The 13,496-nt window shown below is 32.4% G+C and overlaps 1 protein-coding gene across 1 annotated transcript; it reads left to right on the forward strand.

The window, feature by feature from the left end:
• The first annotated feature begins 10,629 nt into the window (after positions 1 to 10,629).
• LOC106343250 (terpenoid synthase 25-like) lies at positions 10,630 to 13,466 on the forward strand. Its single transcript, XM_013782414.1, has 7 exons — positions 10,630 to 10,898; positions 10,979 to 11,252; positions 11,517 to 11,889; positions 11,976 to 12,194; positions 12,302 to 12,440; positions 12,523 to 12,774; positions 13,093 to 13,466. Exons 1-7 carry the CDS (start codon positions 10,641 to 10,643, stop codon positions 13,387 to 13,389), a joined length of 1,812 nt encoding a protein of 603 aa, XP_013637868.1. The 5' UTR covers positions 10,630 to 10,640; the 3' UTR covers positions 13,390 to 13,466.
• The last annotated feature ends 30 nt before the right edge of the window (positions 13,467 to 13,496 follow it).

The raw sequence follows: 13,496 nt of genomic DNA on the forward strand, positions 1-13,496 counted from the left end.
TCCTCTTCCACGACCACGATAGCGGTTTCAACCGCATCCACACCCTTGTCCTTTTCAAGAAGGACCGATTTGATCGTTTAGTATCATGAGTTTCTTTTCTTTTTCAATTCTCACGGAGGATTTAAATCAACTCCAACAATTTGGTGAATCCTTTCTTTCAAGGATTTGACTATTCAAAGATCTTCTAGATATTTCTCATGATAGACCTCATTTTATAAACCATCATTAAAGTGGTGTAAATTATCATGGCTTTATCTTTTTCTCATCCGATATAGTTTCAACTTATCGATGATTTCTCAAAGCTCATTTTTCCCCAGGTGCATCTTTGCACCCACTGTCCGGGTCATATAACTATTTCCCGTGATATCAAGGGCATTTATTTTGAGCTTTGTCAAATTTGATATGATAACCGAATTCATAGAATAATAATATATAAAGACGGAAATTGAAATGCAGAAACTAAAGGCATAAAATAAAAGCATAAACTTAAATTGCATAAATTTAAATTGTAGAAATTTAAATAGCATAAATAAAATCGGGAGGCTCAGCCTACCACATGATCCGATGAGTCATAGACTACCATATTGATCATTTTTCAAAGTCCCAGGAGACATGGTCTACCATTTTGACTTTTACTTATTGCAAGGTCCGAGGAGACTTAGTCTACCATTTTTGACTTTTTATTTTTATTCACGGAGGCAAAGCCTACCACGTGTTTCTCTGATCATGAAGGCATAGCCTACCATAACGATCAGTCGGGGAAGGCAGCGCCTATCATCCCGAAAAATAAACGGAGAAGGTCCAGCCTCTCACTCCGAAATAATAATAAAATTTAAATAAATTAAATATATTGAAATATATAAATTTAAACATTACCTCGGATGGTTTAAGAACTTTCGGATTGATAAGTCTCAGTTGGTCAGAGACTCGTGCTGATAACGTGTTATGAACTATTAGCTCAGATGTATATCTTTATATGTATTATATGTTTTGGTGTTGTATGAGAGGGAGAGAGTGAGTGAGAGAGATAAACTGCTGTTTTTATTAATTAAAACATAAGAATAACATTTCTCTTTATATAGGAATAGAAAGTCGGTTACTTTTAACAAAAAGACAAAACTTTATGATATATATTAATATGAAAGAGAACATGTGTGTAAGTGATACGGATGGTCATTGTTGTGACATGTGCCCCGTATGATAAATAATCATCATCTCTAATAAAATCTATTTTAAATCTTTCATCACAAGTTGCAGCCTGACAGAGCTTGGTGATATGTGCATTGACACATAAGATAAGGTTTGATTAATTTAAATAAAAACCGAGTGCCGACAAGACAGTTTATGTAACAGAAATTGTGTTAACAAAATGTAACATAAATTAAACCTAAACAGACGCCGGGAATGATTGATTGGATTTTATCTCCCTATTTTAGTTTTATTTATTTTAAATCACTAAAATTTACCAATTTTGTTATAGTTTTACTTTGAAAAATTAAAGTATACATCAAGTTTTTATTTAGTTTTACCAATCATACTTTAGCTTTATTTTTAAAGCTACAGCAAAAAAAAATAAAACAAAACTTTTTCTTATGTATTTTAGACAAAAACCCTACATCTTCTTTTTATAGGCTGTAGAATCTGTAAATGAAAAAAATATCTATAATATCAAATAAATTATATAATAAAAATAAAAACTTTTATAAATATTTTAATTTTGAATTTGAGTGTTTTTAAATTATTAAGATATTTAAATAATATAAATATTATTTACATATCATATTTTAAATTACAATAAATTTTGATAATTTATTAAAAAATATTAATATAAATTATTTTAATTGATACAAAATAATAATTTTATATATACAACACATATTTCATATATTTTATTTTAAAACATCTACAGCCTACAACTACAACAAATTTAACTACAACAAAAGTCTACGGTAACAACTTTACTGCTACAACCGATTTATCTACGGCTAATCATCTACGGCTAAATTTTTAAAGGCACAGTCAAACCAATCATCACTACTGACATTATGATTTTATTACTGTAGCAAAATACTTTATTGGTTGAATTGAAAGATGTGACTCATGATTATTAACATTTGTCTTTTATCTTTGGTAAATTGTAAATATTCATTAGTAAATATCCATGTTCAAAAACTCGCCTAACTCGACCGATTAACCGGCGGGTATACGCGGTGCTGCCAACCGCCGTAGTGAATCGGCCATAAAATCGGATCTTTGAAAAAATCTCGTTTTAGTTTTGATTTCTGTTAAAAATCAGTGCGTTCAAGTTAGATCTATGGATATTAAATGGAATTGTGCAAACAAATGATGAAAAATAGTGAGAAAATTAAATACAAAAATGGAGGCAGGCGGTTGTTGTAGGTTATGTTCGCAGGGGAAAAGGAAAGGGATGAAACGGCGAATATCCTTAGTTAAAAGAAAAAATTAAAATTAGGCCCAAAAAACAAAATGGGGAGTTGAACCACACTTTAACCATTTGAGCTGGAGCATTTCTGTATGCACCTAGTGCAAATACAAGTTTATATACGCATATAAACATAAAATGATGAAAAATTAATCCCCTATTAATTTGCGATTAATCTCCGAATTTATGTTAACTCGCTAGGCCCGAGTGTACCGCACGGATAGCGTCTGACGAGTTTTCGAACATGGGTAAATATATATGAAAATTGATACAAGTTAACAACTTTAAGTCTCAAAAATGTGGAAACAGACTTTAAGAACAGATTTAAATATAACAAACTAAGATCTATTCCCAGAGGAGTATATAAGATAGATATAACGACACCAATCAACATGCATGAACCCTAATTTGTTAACGATGCTTTAGAGTAGCATTATCGGTAAAAACTGCGAAGAATCCTAAAAAAATATATAATATTATTTTAATTACATGATTATATATTTATTTTTCAAAACTTGTTGAAAATTTAACAAAGTAACTCTGTTCTCTATCTATCTCAACTGGTTCTTAAAAGTTTTGTTCTTAGAACTTTTGTTCTTTCTCTCTCATGTTTCATTGATTTTATATTTAATTTTAATTCTAAGAACTCTTGGTACAAATTAACGTTGGAGCTGCTCTTAAAATACAAACTCTCATGATCCTCGACGATGTTTTGAGCAAACCCAAAATCAAAGAACTAGAAGACTCTTCACACGATCCCATCAAAAACTGATGACATCTATCCTTAGCAAGAATCACGCAAAACAAGCGACATTTCACAACAGAACCTATCACAATTCTAGGACAATCTAATCAAGATCTATTCAGTTAACGAGCAATCCTACTGACACTAACAAAGACAAGAGAACAAACGGTACCCGGACGAGCTAGCTCAACTGGTAACACCTCAAACTCCGGTCTGAGAGGTCACGAGTTCGAGTCTCGGGCGGGGAGGAGTGTCCAGGGCCATAATGGTACAGACGCAGGCTGGCTCCGGGCCTAGGAGGGGATTAGGGCCGAAGGCCCGAACCCCGCCTGGGAAAAAAAAAAAAAAAAAAAAAAAACAAACGGGTTGAGTGACAGCCGCAACTTCACAAAATGCTTCAACAAGTCGGAAGAACATAACCACTAGAACCTAGAATAAAGAACTCTAGTGATAGGATATTGTGGTCAACACATGATGCCACCAAAACCCAATCAAACCGATTTATCAACGAAAAAAAAAGATGTCTCGTCATGGTCAGTCTCTGAGAACAAGAGAAACTGATCAACTCGTGAACCAAGTTCACTAAAACGAAACAAAGAAGCCATGGACGTGGCACCGGTGGTAATTTTAGTCGGGATTATTTTTGTAACAACACTAACACTTGCACTTAAATCAAGCCTAATATTTTGGCATGCAAAAATAACCATTTACCTTTACTACTCCTATTGTTGACTAAACCCGTTATGAAAGAACGTACGAGTAAATATGCAATATGTTCTCCTCTATTATATGTCATGTGTTGCATTCACGTAGAACAGAAGGATTGGCTAAAGAACTTGGAATCCATTATCGGAATCCAATTGATCTGATCTATAAAAGAAAGAAACATAAGTTTTTTTATGTTCAGGATTATTAAAAATATTATTTAAATTAAACATTTTACTATTTTATTTTATTTTATTATATTTAGTATTTTAATAATATTATTTAATTATTTAAATTAAATCAGTATATTTGTTGATTTTGATAGATTCGAATAATAATTTTATAAATCTAAAGGATATGGATTTGGATTCAAATACCTTCACTGTGGACTTTCCAGTAATCAATCCCCTAACATTATCTACCCAAAGTAATTAATTGCCTAACATTATCACCCCTCTTCATTTATTCCGGATTTGTGTTATGAAACCTAGAATACATTTATTGCTAATCTAGCAAAAAAAAAAGGGTTTTAAGTAATAAAATCCAATGTATCGCAAAAAAAAAAAAACCACCAACTAATAATTTGATGGAAAAAATTCTCAACTTTAATTATGTTAATGTTTGTCAACCTCCGTCGATCATCTTTACTTGAGGGGTTTATACTAAAATTTTGTGGTTTTGAATCACTTACCCGTAACAGTGAGCAGACAATTATAGTCACCTAGTAGAGAGTTATATTCACCATTCACCTATATAGCAACATGGCGTAGAGTGAAGAGCAACGTAGGAAAATCATGACAAAATTGCTACAGTTATACGGGTTTTTATGCGTATTTGGGTACTTTTCTAATATTGAGTTTAATTATGTATATTCAGCAAATTGTTTTAAAAAAAATCAAAATTGTGAAAAAAAAAATAAAAAAAAAGTAAAATATAAGATATTTTTTGGGTGAAAACTGCATTCCAAGGGCTATTGTAGTGATACAGCTATTCTCTTAATATTAAAATTAAATTACTTTTTAAAATATTCATATGTAAAATAATTTAGAAATTCTACTTGATAGATTAAACGATAATGGTGTTCTTAATTGATGATAATTAAGATAGTTGTAACTTCCTCAATGATTCATTTAAATATATATTTTAAATCGTTCATCACAAGTTCCAGCCTGGCAGATGTTCTTAATAGTATTGACTACTGACACAATTTTAATTACTTTTGTTTCTTTTCAGAAATGACATATTGGATATTGATTTAATTTTAATTCTTTATAAAGTGTTATGAATATGTCTATATAGGCCCATAAACCCATGTTTTAGACGGTTCTAAACCCTAGTTTTATATTCTTATATATATGTATGTTGTCTATAGAATAATAATAATAATGTATGTTGTCTATAGAATAATAATAATAACAACCAATTTTTTCTTTTTCTTGTTTCACAGCATAAAGGGATTAGTGGACAATAGAAGTAGTCGAGGCTAATTAATCTATACTATTAAAAGAGAAGGAGTCATAAAAAATCTACTTAAACAAGATTGTTGGACCTATTCATTAAATCTAAATATGTTTTATTTTATAATGCTTTAGTTGATCAAAATATATACTCAATTAAATTAGATTTCCTTTTTCAAATTCATATATTTTGAACGTACAAAATATATGGTGGGCCCTTACCTAAATTATATCGGCAATAGCTTTTAAATGCTATAGCTAAATTATAAATAAGTTTGAATCAATCCTAATTCATCACCCACGTATAAATCAAAACGACCATTGAACCAATCCTAATTCATCACGGCTAAATTTATTTATATGAAGTGGATTATCACTACTGTTATAATTAGAACTTAAACGACCTTGACACATATAAGACTCAATCCATAATCACAAACAAATTATTTTATTCAGAATATACAATTAAAAGTATATTAGAATTTTAACTAATTTAAAAATATATATATAAAATTAATTTATTTTAGGTTTTTACCAAGTCAACCAATACCGAATCGCGGTTAATGGCGGTTTTCAAAATTTGTATGCTTTAAATTAATTAGTTTTCATTAAATTCACGTTTATCGGTTTGACCGCGTTCCAGACTTGGTACAAAAACATTAATCTTATCTAATTTAAAATAGATGTGCTAAGTGCTGGTTAAAAATGAAATGTAATATATAAACTAAAATTACATTAAGAAAATTACAAACATAATTACATAAATAATTAAAATAAGATAATAGAACCCAATATATATTCATGAATTAGAAAAAAGACACGATATTTGCTGCATAAAAAAAGATCTTATCTATTTGTTGTCAGCAGATTAAAAATATTTCTGTGGACTTTGAGCCCTTAACTTAACAAAGCGAATTTAACTGTTAAAACCCATTTAAGTTAAAAAAATATTACAAACCCAATTAACTTCGGACTCATTTTCAATTCTTTTTTTTAAAACGCCTAAATTATGAAGACCACTTTATAAATAAATACATATAAATAGAACACTATTTAAATACTATAGATTTCTAATAATAACATTTGTCTCAAACTGATTTTTTTTTAAGATTTATAATATAGTTACTATTAATAAAATTAAAAAGAAAAAAATTAATAATTGGTTCACTATTTTGGTACATTGATAGTTAATATACTTACAAATAAACTTAATAACATTTGTTATTTAATAATAAACATGTAGGTATTAATCTTCAAAATTGACGTACAAAAAAATATTTCTTATGCAAGTCAAATATATATTGATATATCAAAAATTCTAAAGCAAAAATCAAAATTATTTTCATCTTAGTGGGTTAATAACGGTCTTTTTGATTTTAAGATATTTTTACCATATTCGTTTTATTATATCCTACCCTCACTATATATGAGTAACTCTTACTCGGATATGAAACTCAATGAAAACTTTGTACCGGACTGAAATAATACTAATAGAATAGATTTTAAATATTATCGATATCTAATAATAGACATAAATTCATTTAATATTTGGCTTTACGGTCAACAAAAAATACCCGCGCTTCTTAAGCGCGGGTCAAAATCTAGTTATCTTTACAAGACAATCCACACTACGAATTCATATATTCAAAATTATCGATCACAAGATTAGGGTAAGTATGTGCTTTGCATATTTTATTAAAATGGCCAGATCTGAATTATTTTGGAAAGGGAGATGAGCTTTAACATTTTTTTATGAATTTTAGTAAAAAAATATATCTTCTCCTATAATTTAAAGATCTATAACGTAAAAAAAAATCAAAAATTTTGGACGTTAAAAACCAATATTTTACTGGATCGTGTCCAGATCTGGCCTATTTATGATATCACTAAATTACATATGAATTTCGTTTTAGTAGTTGAATTGACTGTATTTACATCTATTACTTCGTCTATGATGTGCTCAAATTATCCTATAGTAACTCTCTCAAATAAGAGATCAATTATAGTTTCTAGGAATCGAATCCCCATAGATGTTATTTCACATAATAAACTTGGATTTCAGATTAAACTAGATCAAAATAATAAAAAGTAATAAATAACAAAACAGTAAATAGAGGAATTGTTAGACATGTGGGAAAATGTACTAGACTTAGGGTTTTATTCAAGTTGTCAGAACTTAAATCTATAGATGCTAAGAAGTTGATCCTAAAACTCGAATGCAATAGTAAGATACCCAGCTCTCTCTCTCTAATATGGAACGAGTATCGATCAATACACCTTTAGAGTGTCGATTGTTACGCTTTCAAACAAGCTTTAATGATCAGATCGATTAGTTCACTGAGTCAATTAAATCAGCGTGTCACTGCGCCTAACAACCCATTTCAACAGAATTATAGTCAGATATGAATCTACTCTCTCAATTGTCAATAATCTAAGTTCATTTAATTATTATAGAATGCAAGCAGTAAGATCAATTCTGATGAAGAATCTTAATAGTTCACCCTAGTAATTCTATATTTCAGAAGTTCATTCAAAATCCTAAAAAATCCCTAAAACTAACATGTGAAATACTCAAACATGAAAGATAAAGACATAATCATAGAAAAAATATAAATCATACATAAAACCAAAGGCAAAAGAGTTCCAAGAGGATCATGAAGGAGTTCTTCTCTTCTCTCCTAATCTAAGAAAAAACTTAAAGTAAGACAATAGAATAAAGCTTAACCGTCAACAATGGCTTAGAAAACTATAAAAACTAGGTATTAAGTCATCTAGAGGCAATTCTGTAATTTGTGGTGACTTTTTGGTCCACGTCGGTATTGGAATAAACTTGGCCCGTCTTCTTGCATCAGTGTCGTTTGACACGAAGTATTAGTGTCGATTGACACTTCTTCTTCGATAACTTCCTCTCGTGAGTCAGACATACCACTTTTCAGTAAAACATGCATAATTTTAGATCTAATCGTCATATGGACCTCAAACCGGTGGCATTGGAAAGATAATGCAAAGCTTTGTATTGTGATAAAAAATGAGCTCAATCTTTCTGTGGGAAAGCCTCTATCTGTAGATACACTTTTGAAATGGCTTTTTGTAGTCTTACACATTAAAAAGTTCCAGAATCTTTACAATGATGCAGAACGTACCTAAACTTTTAAAGACTCTAAAATAGACTCCAAACGTAACGTAACAAATTTAAATAGAACATATATTCTTACATAAAAAATGGAAAAATCCATAGTATATCAGTTTCAACTGGTAAAAAAAAAGACAAATGCTAACATGTTCTTTTCCTATTATGTCATGTGTTACTTTCACGTGGATCCACATGCCCTTAAATTCGATGCGTATTCTAGTGGAACATGTTGTTGGAGTTGTGTGAGCCTATGTCCAACTTTATATTGTCCTATTAGTACGATATTGTCTACTTTGGGCCTAAGAGGCTGGCCCACATGGATTTACTTTTGGGCTCCTTCCCAAAAGGCCTCGTACTATTAGAGTTGGACATCTCTTTTTATATTAGACTCTCCTTGTCTAATTCTCCAATGTGGGACTTAGTTTGTTATATCACATTCTCTCCCTTAAACTAAGGATCACATTCATCTCGTGTCCCACAACTGACTTCTAGGATCTTTTGACCTGATCTCTGCCACACACACCTCCCAATCCTAACTCGATGGGTCATGTTCCTACTCGAAGGGTATTTTGGTGTTCTTGCAGATTTCTCGTCAAACCGCTCTGATACCAATTGTTGGAATTGTGTGAGCTCATGTCCAACTCTATATTGTCCTATTAGTACGAGGGTACCCACTTTGGGCCTAAGAGGCTGGTCCGCATGGATTTACTTTTGGGCTCCTTCTCAAAAGACCTCGTACTAATTAGAGTTGGACATCTCTTTATATATTAGACATTTTTTTCGAATTCTCCAATGTGAGACTTAGTTTGTTATCTCACATTCTTCCCTTCAAACTAAGGATCACATTCATCTCGTGTCCCACAACTGACTTCCAAGATCTTTTGATTTGATCTCTGCCACACGCACCTCCCAATCCTAACTCGATGGGTACCCATTTATCTCTCGAAGGGTATTTTGGTCTTCTTGCAGATTTCTCGTCAATCGCTCTGATACCAATTGTTGGAATTGTGTGAGCCCATGTCCAACTCTATATTGTCCTATTAGTACGATATTGTCCACTTTGAGCGTAAGAGGCTGGACCGCATGGATTTACTTTTGGGCTCCTTCCCAAAAGGCCTCGTATACTAATTAGAGTTGAACATCTCTTTATATATTAGACACTCTTTGTCTAATTTTCCAATGTGGGACTTAGTTTGTTATCTCACATTCTCTCCCTCAAACTAAGGATCACATTCATCTCGTGTTCGTGTCCGATCGTTAGAATTGTTATATCAACAATTCTTAATTGTTATATCACACATGTTTTAGTTTGTGTAATAAGATTTAAAGTATACAAAAATTATTTTGCCATCTGATCCTTACAATTTTTAAGCATAAAACTCTCTAACAAAATATATAGTAATGAATTATAATGTTATCGTTGTCGTTTTAAACTACTCAAATTTAAACCCACGCGTTTCATATAGCAAGTGTTCTGTTAACGGAGCAAGTGCTTACACCAAAACAGATACTACTTCAACCAAACAAAAAAAAAAACAGAATAGTACTTCAACCTAGGTTACGATTAAAACAAAGAAACACATAAACACAGGACATAATGCATTGATAAAAAAAGAGTCGCTCCATAAAAAAACAGAGAGCTTATGTTTGCCCCTGGTATGTATCGTTATATGACAATAGATTTTTATTTATTTAGGATTATACATGGAACAAAATAAAGCAAGTGGATCACTGATGCTCCAATGAGAGAGTAAGAAATTAAGGTCAACACCAGATTTTAATTGCTAAAAGTATAAATTAGATGTTTCCAGGCCAGCTTCCTTGTTCATTACGAGCAACTCCATCTTGAAGAACGTTAAAAATATTTTACAGATTTTATATTAATATTTAATATAATTTGATTAAATAATTAAATTTTATTTTATGCATGGTTGCAGAGTATTTGAAAAACAAATTCATATGAGATTTCTCTTTCTCTCTCGTTTTATTTTATTTTATATAGGTTAAATACTGAGTTAAAATAGAGTTTATGAAGCTGCTCTAATACATATGAGGAAATATTTCGAAACAGAAATCAAACTTATATATAAGGGATACCTCTTATATCATCTCGATTCGATCTCTCTTGAGTCTTGAAAGTGATTAACTTGATTAAATATGGAAGCAGCAAGAATAGGTCTTGGTCCTAACAATCTTCATCTGCTTTGTAATACAAACAAGCTCTCTCTCTTTCCTCGCCGTTTGCTTCAACACAACGCTTTTTCGTCCAAGAACCCCCTAAAACACGGTTTGTCGTTACGTGTTAGGGCTACTACTGAGAGCAGTAGTGGCGATCTCGAGAGTACTCGTCCCTTGGCTAACTTTCCTCCATCTTTTTGGGGAGACTACTTCCTCTCCGTTCATGTCGACGAATCCGTAAGTACACCTGATCTATAATGTGATTTAAGTCTTGTTGCAACATGGTCTATTACTGATTATATATCATAATATTGCAGAAATTTGATGCCCTAGCGACAGAGATTGAATCGGTGATGCAGCCAAAAGTGAGAGTAAGGCTCTTGTCTCCTGACAGTGGCGACAAGGAGAAGATTCGTCTCATCCATTTGCTTATCAGTCTAGGTATAGCACATTACTATGAGAACGAAATCGAAGAGATTCTAGACCATGCTTTCAAGAATTTGGACGCATTAATTAAAGACGAATGTGATTTGGAAACCATCGCCATCATGTTTGAGGTTTTCAGATTATACCGGCACAAGATGTCTTGCGGTAAGAAACTTTACATCAGATTCCCTTTTATTCGCATGCAGAGCCGGTCATGAAAATAAGCTTAGTTTTGAACTTCCAAATTTTTAGGATAAACTATATAGCCTCCAATTTTTAAACAATTTTTATTAAATTTCTTAATAAATTGGCTAGAGAATCTTAGATCCAAGGGAAAGCCCTGTTCACTAATATATAACAAGACATCAAAAAACTTTTGTCACAAACGAGACATATCGATAGACTTAGCTATATCTTGGTTTTGTATAGATGCTTTCGATAGATTCAAAGGTGAAGATGGGAGGTTGAAGGAGAGTCTAGGCACGGATATTAGGGGCATGCTACAGTTGTATGAAGCAGCGCATCTAAGAGCATCATCTGAAGATATAATGGAGGAAGCGCTGAGTTTCACAAGGAATCACTTGGAGTCCCTGGCAAAGAGTGCTAGTCCCCACCTCTGTAAGCATATACAGAAGCAATTGTACATACCTCGGTATCTTTGCTCAGAAATAGTAGTTGCAAGAGAATATATCTCTTTCTACGAACAAGAAGAAGGGCATGATGAGACACTGCTCAAGTTTGCAAAGCTCAACTTCAACTTTTGCCAGCTGACTTACGTCAAAGAGCTGAAGGATATAACCAAGTAAAGTCATCATAATCAATCAGATATATAAATATACAAAGACTGCACACCTTTCTTTATTTTTTTACTTTTTTTACTGTTTGTAGATGGTGGAGTGACTTGGATTTTGCAACTAAGCTACCTTTCGTTAGGAACAGATGCGTAGAGATCTATCTTGCGGGCTTAGCACTATATGTCGAGCCAAGGTATTCAGTTGGGAGAGTTTATGCCGCTAAACTTACAATGCTCTTAACTTGTGTGGATGATATATGTGATGCATATGCAACTGTTCCTGAAGTTGCAAGTCTTGTCGATGCTTTCCAAAGGTAAAAAGGTATACATGTATTATGTATATACAGGGTTTTTTCTTAAATATATGTGTACCTAGTTTGTTCCCAGCCCTTGCATGTCTTTAATAATGAAAAACGTGTAGGTGGGATCTTTCTACCATTGAAGAACTCCCAAGCTATATGAGAATCATATACCGCGAAGTGTTAGGATATGTAGAAGAGATTGATCGAGAAATGAGGGCTCGAGGAAGATCACAGAGTGTTCAACCTACTATTGATGAGGTATGTAATCAAACTTGAGTAGTTCAAAAAAAAAAGGAAACAAAGTAATTTAACTATCTAACCATTTATTTGAGAGCTTTAGTGTAAAAGCCTGGTGATAGCGTATCTAGAGATAGCAAAATGGGCACGCGCAGGTCATGTGCCAAGCTTCGATGAGTACATGAAGGTTGGGTTGCTCACAGCCGGAATGGATGACTTGGCAGCTTACGGCTATATAGCCATGCACGATGACTGTGATGAGAAGCAGTTGATCGAGTGGTTCTACTCCAAGCCCAAAATCATCCAAGCTTTGAGTTCTTATTTTCGTATACAAAATGACATAGCCTCCTTTGAGGTACGTAGATTAAACAATTCTGACAACTATTACCTCAGAATCTCTAGCATCTATATACATACATGGACCTATAAAATTTCCCTTTGATTTTGAAAATGACTTACATTTTAGTAGATAACAAAATTTACACAAAGAGAAAATAAATATCAAAATTTTGAAACTCTATAAATACGGATATAAACAATTGTAAATTATTTATCTTCATAACCAATGTACAAATCTTAAGACGGATATTTGCCTCAGACGATATCTAAGTTTTTCTTATTTCTTTTTGTTTGTTTTGCGTTTGTAACACTGACTATTAATAAAAATGAGCAGGTAGAAATGGGCAGAGGAGAGGTAGCAAATGGTGTCAACTGTTACATGAAGCAATATGGTGTTACCAAAGAAGAAGCGGTAGAAGAAATGGGCAAGATGGCTGAGGAGAGTTATAAAATAATGATTAATGAGTTCATGGTGTCAAACATTACAATGCCACGGCAGATAGTGGTGCGAATCATCAATATTGCACGTGTGATCGCTGTGTATTACAGGGAGGGTGAAGGATTCACCTATCCCGATGGAACGCTCAAAGACCGTCTTGCCTCTTTGTTCATCAAGCCAATACCTCTTTAAGACGAGAACCAGTCTTTTTATGAATTTGTTATTACTTTTCGAAACAGTAAAGAGATTTGAAAGTAACAAAGAAAGTATCTATTACCGGAACACCCCCCCCCCCCCCC

The sequence above is a fragment of the Brassica oleracea genome, chromosome C5 (genome assembly GCF_000695525.1).
Source record: "Brassica oleracea var. oleracea cultivar TO1000 chromosome C5, BOL, whole genome shotgun sequence".
Classification (NCBI taxonomy): Eukaryota; Viridiplantae; Streptophyta; class Magnoliopsida; order Brassicales; family Brassicaceae; genus Brassica; species Brassica oleracea.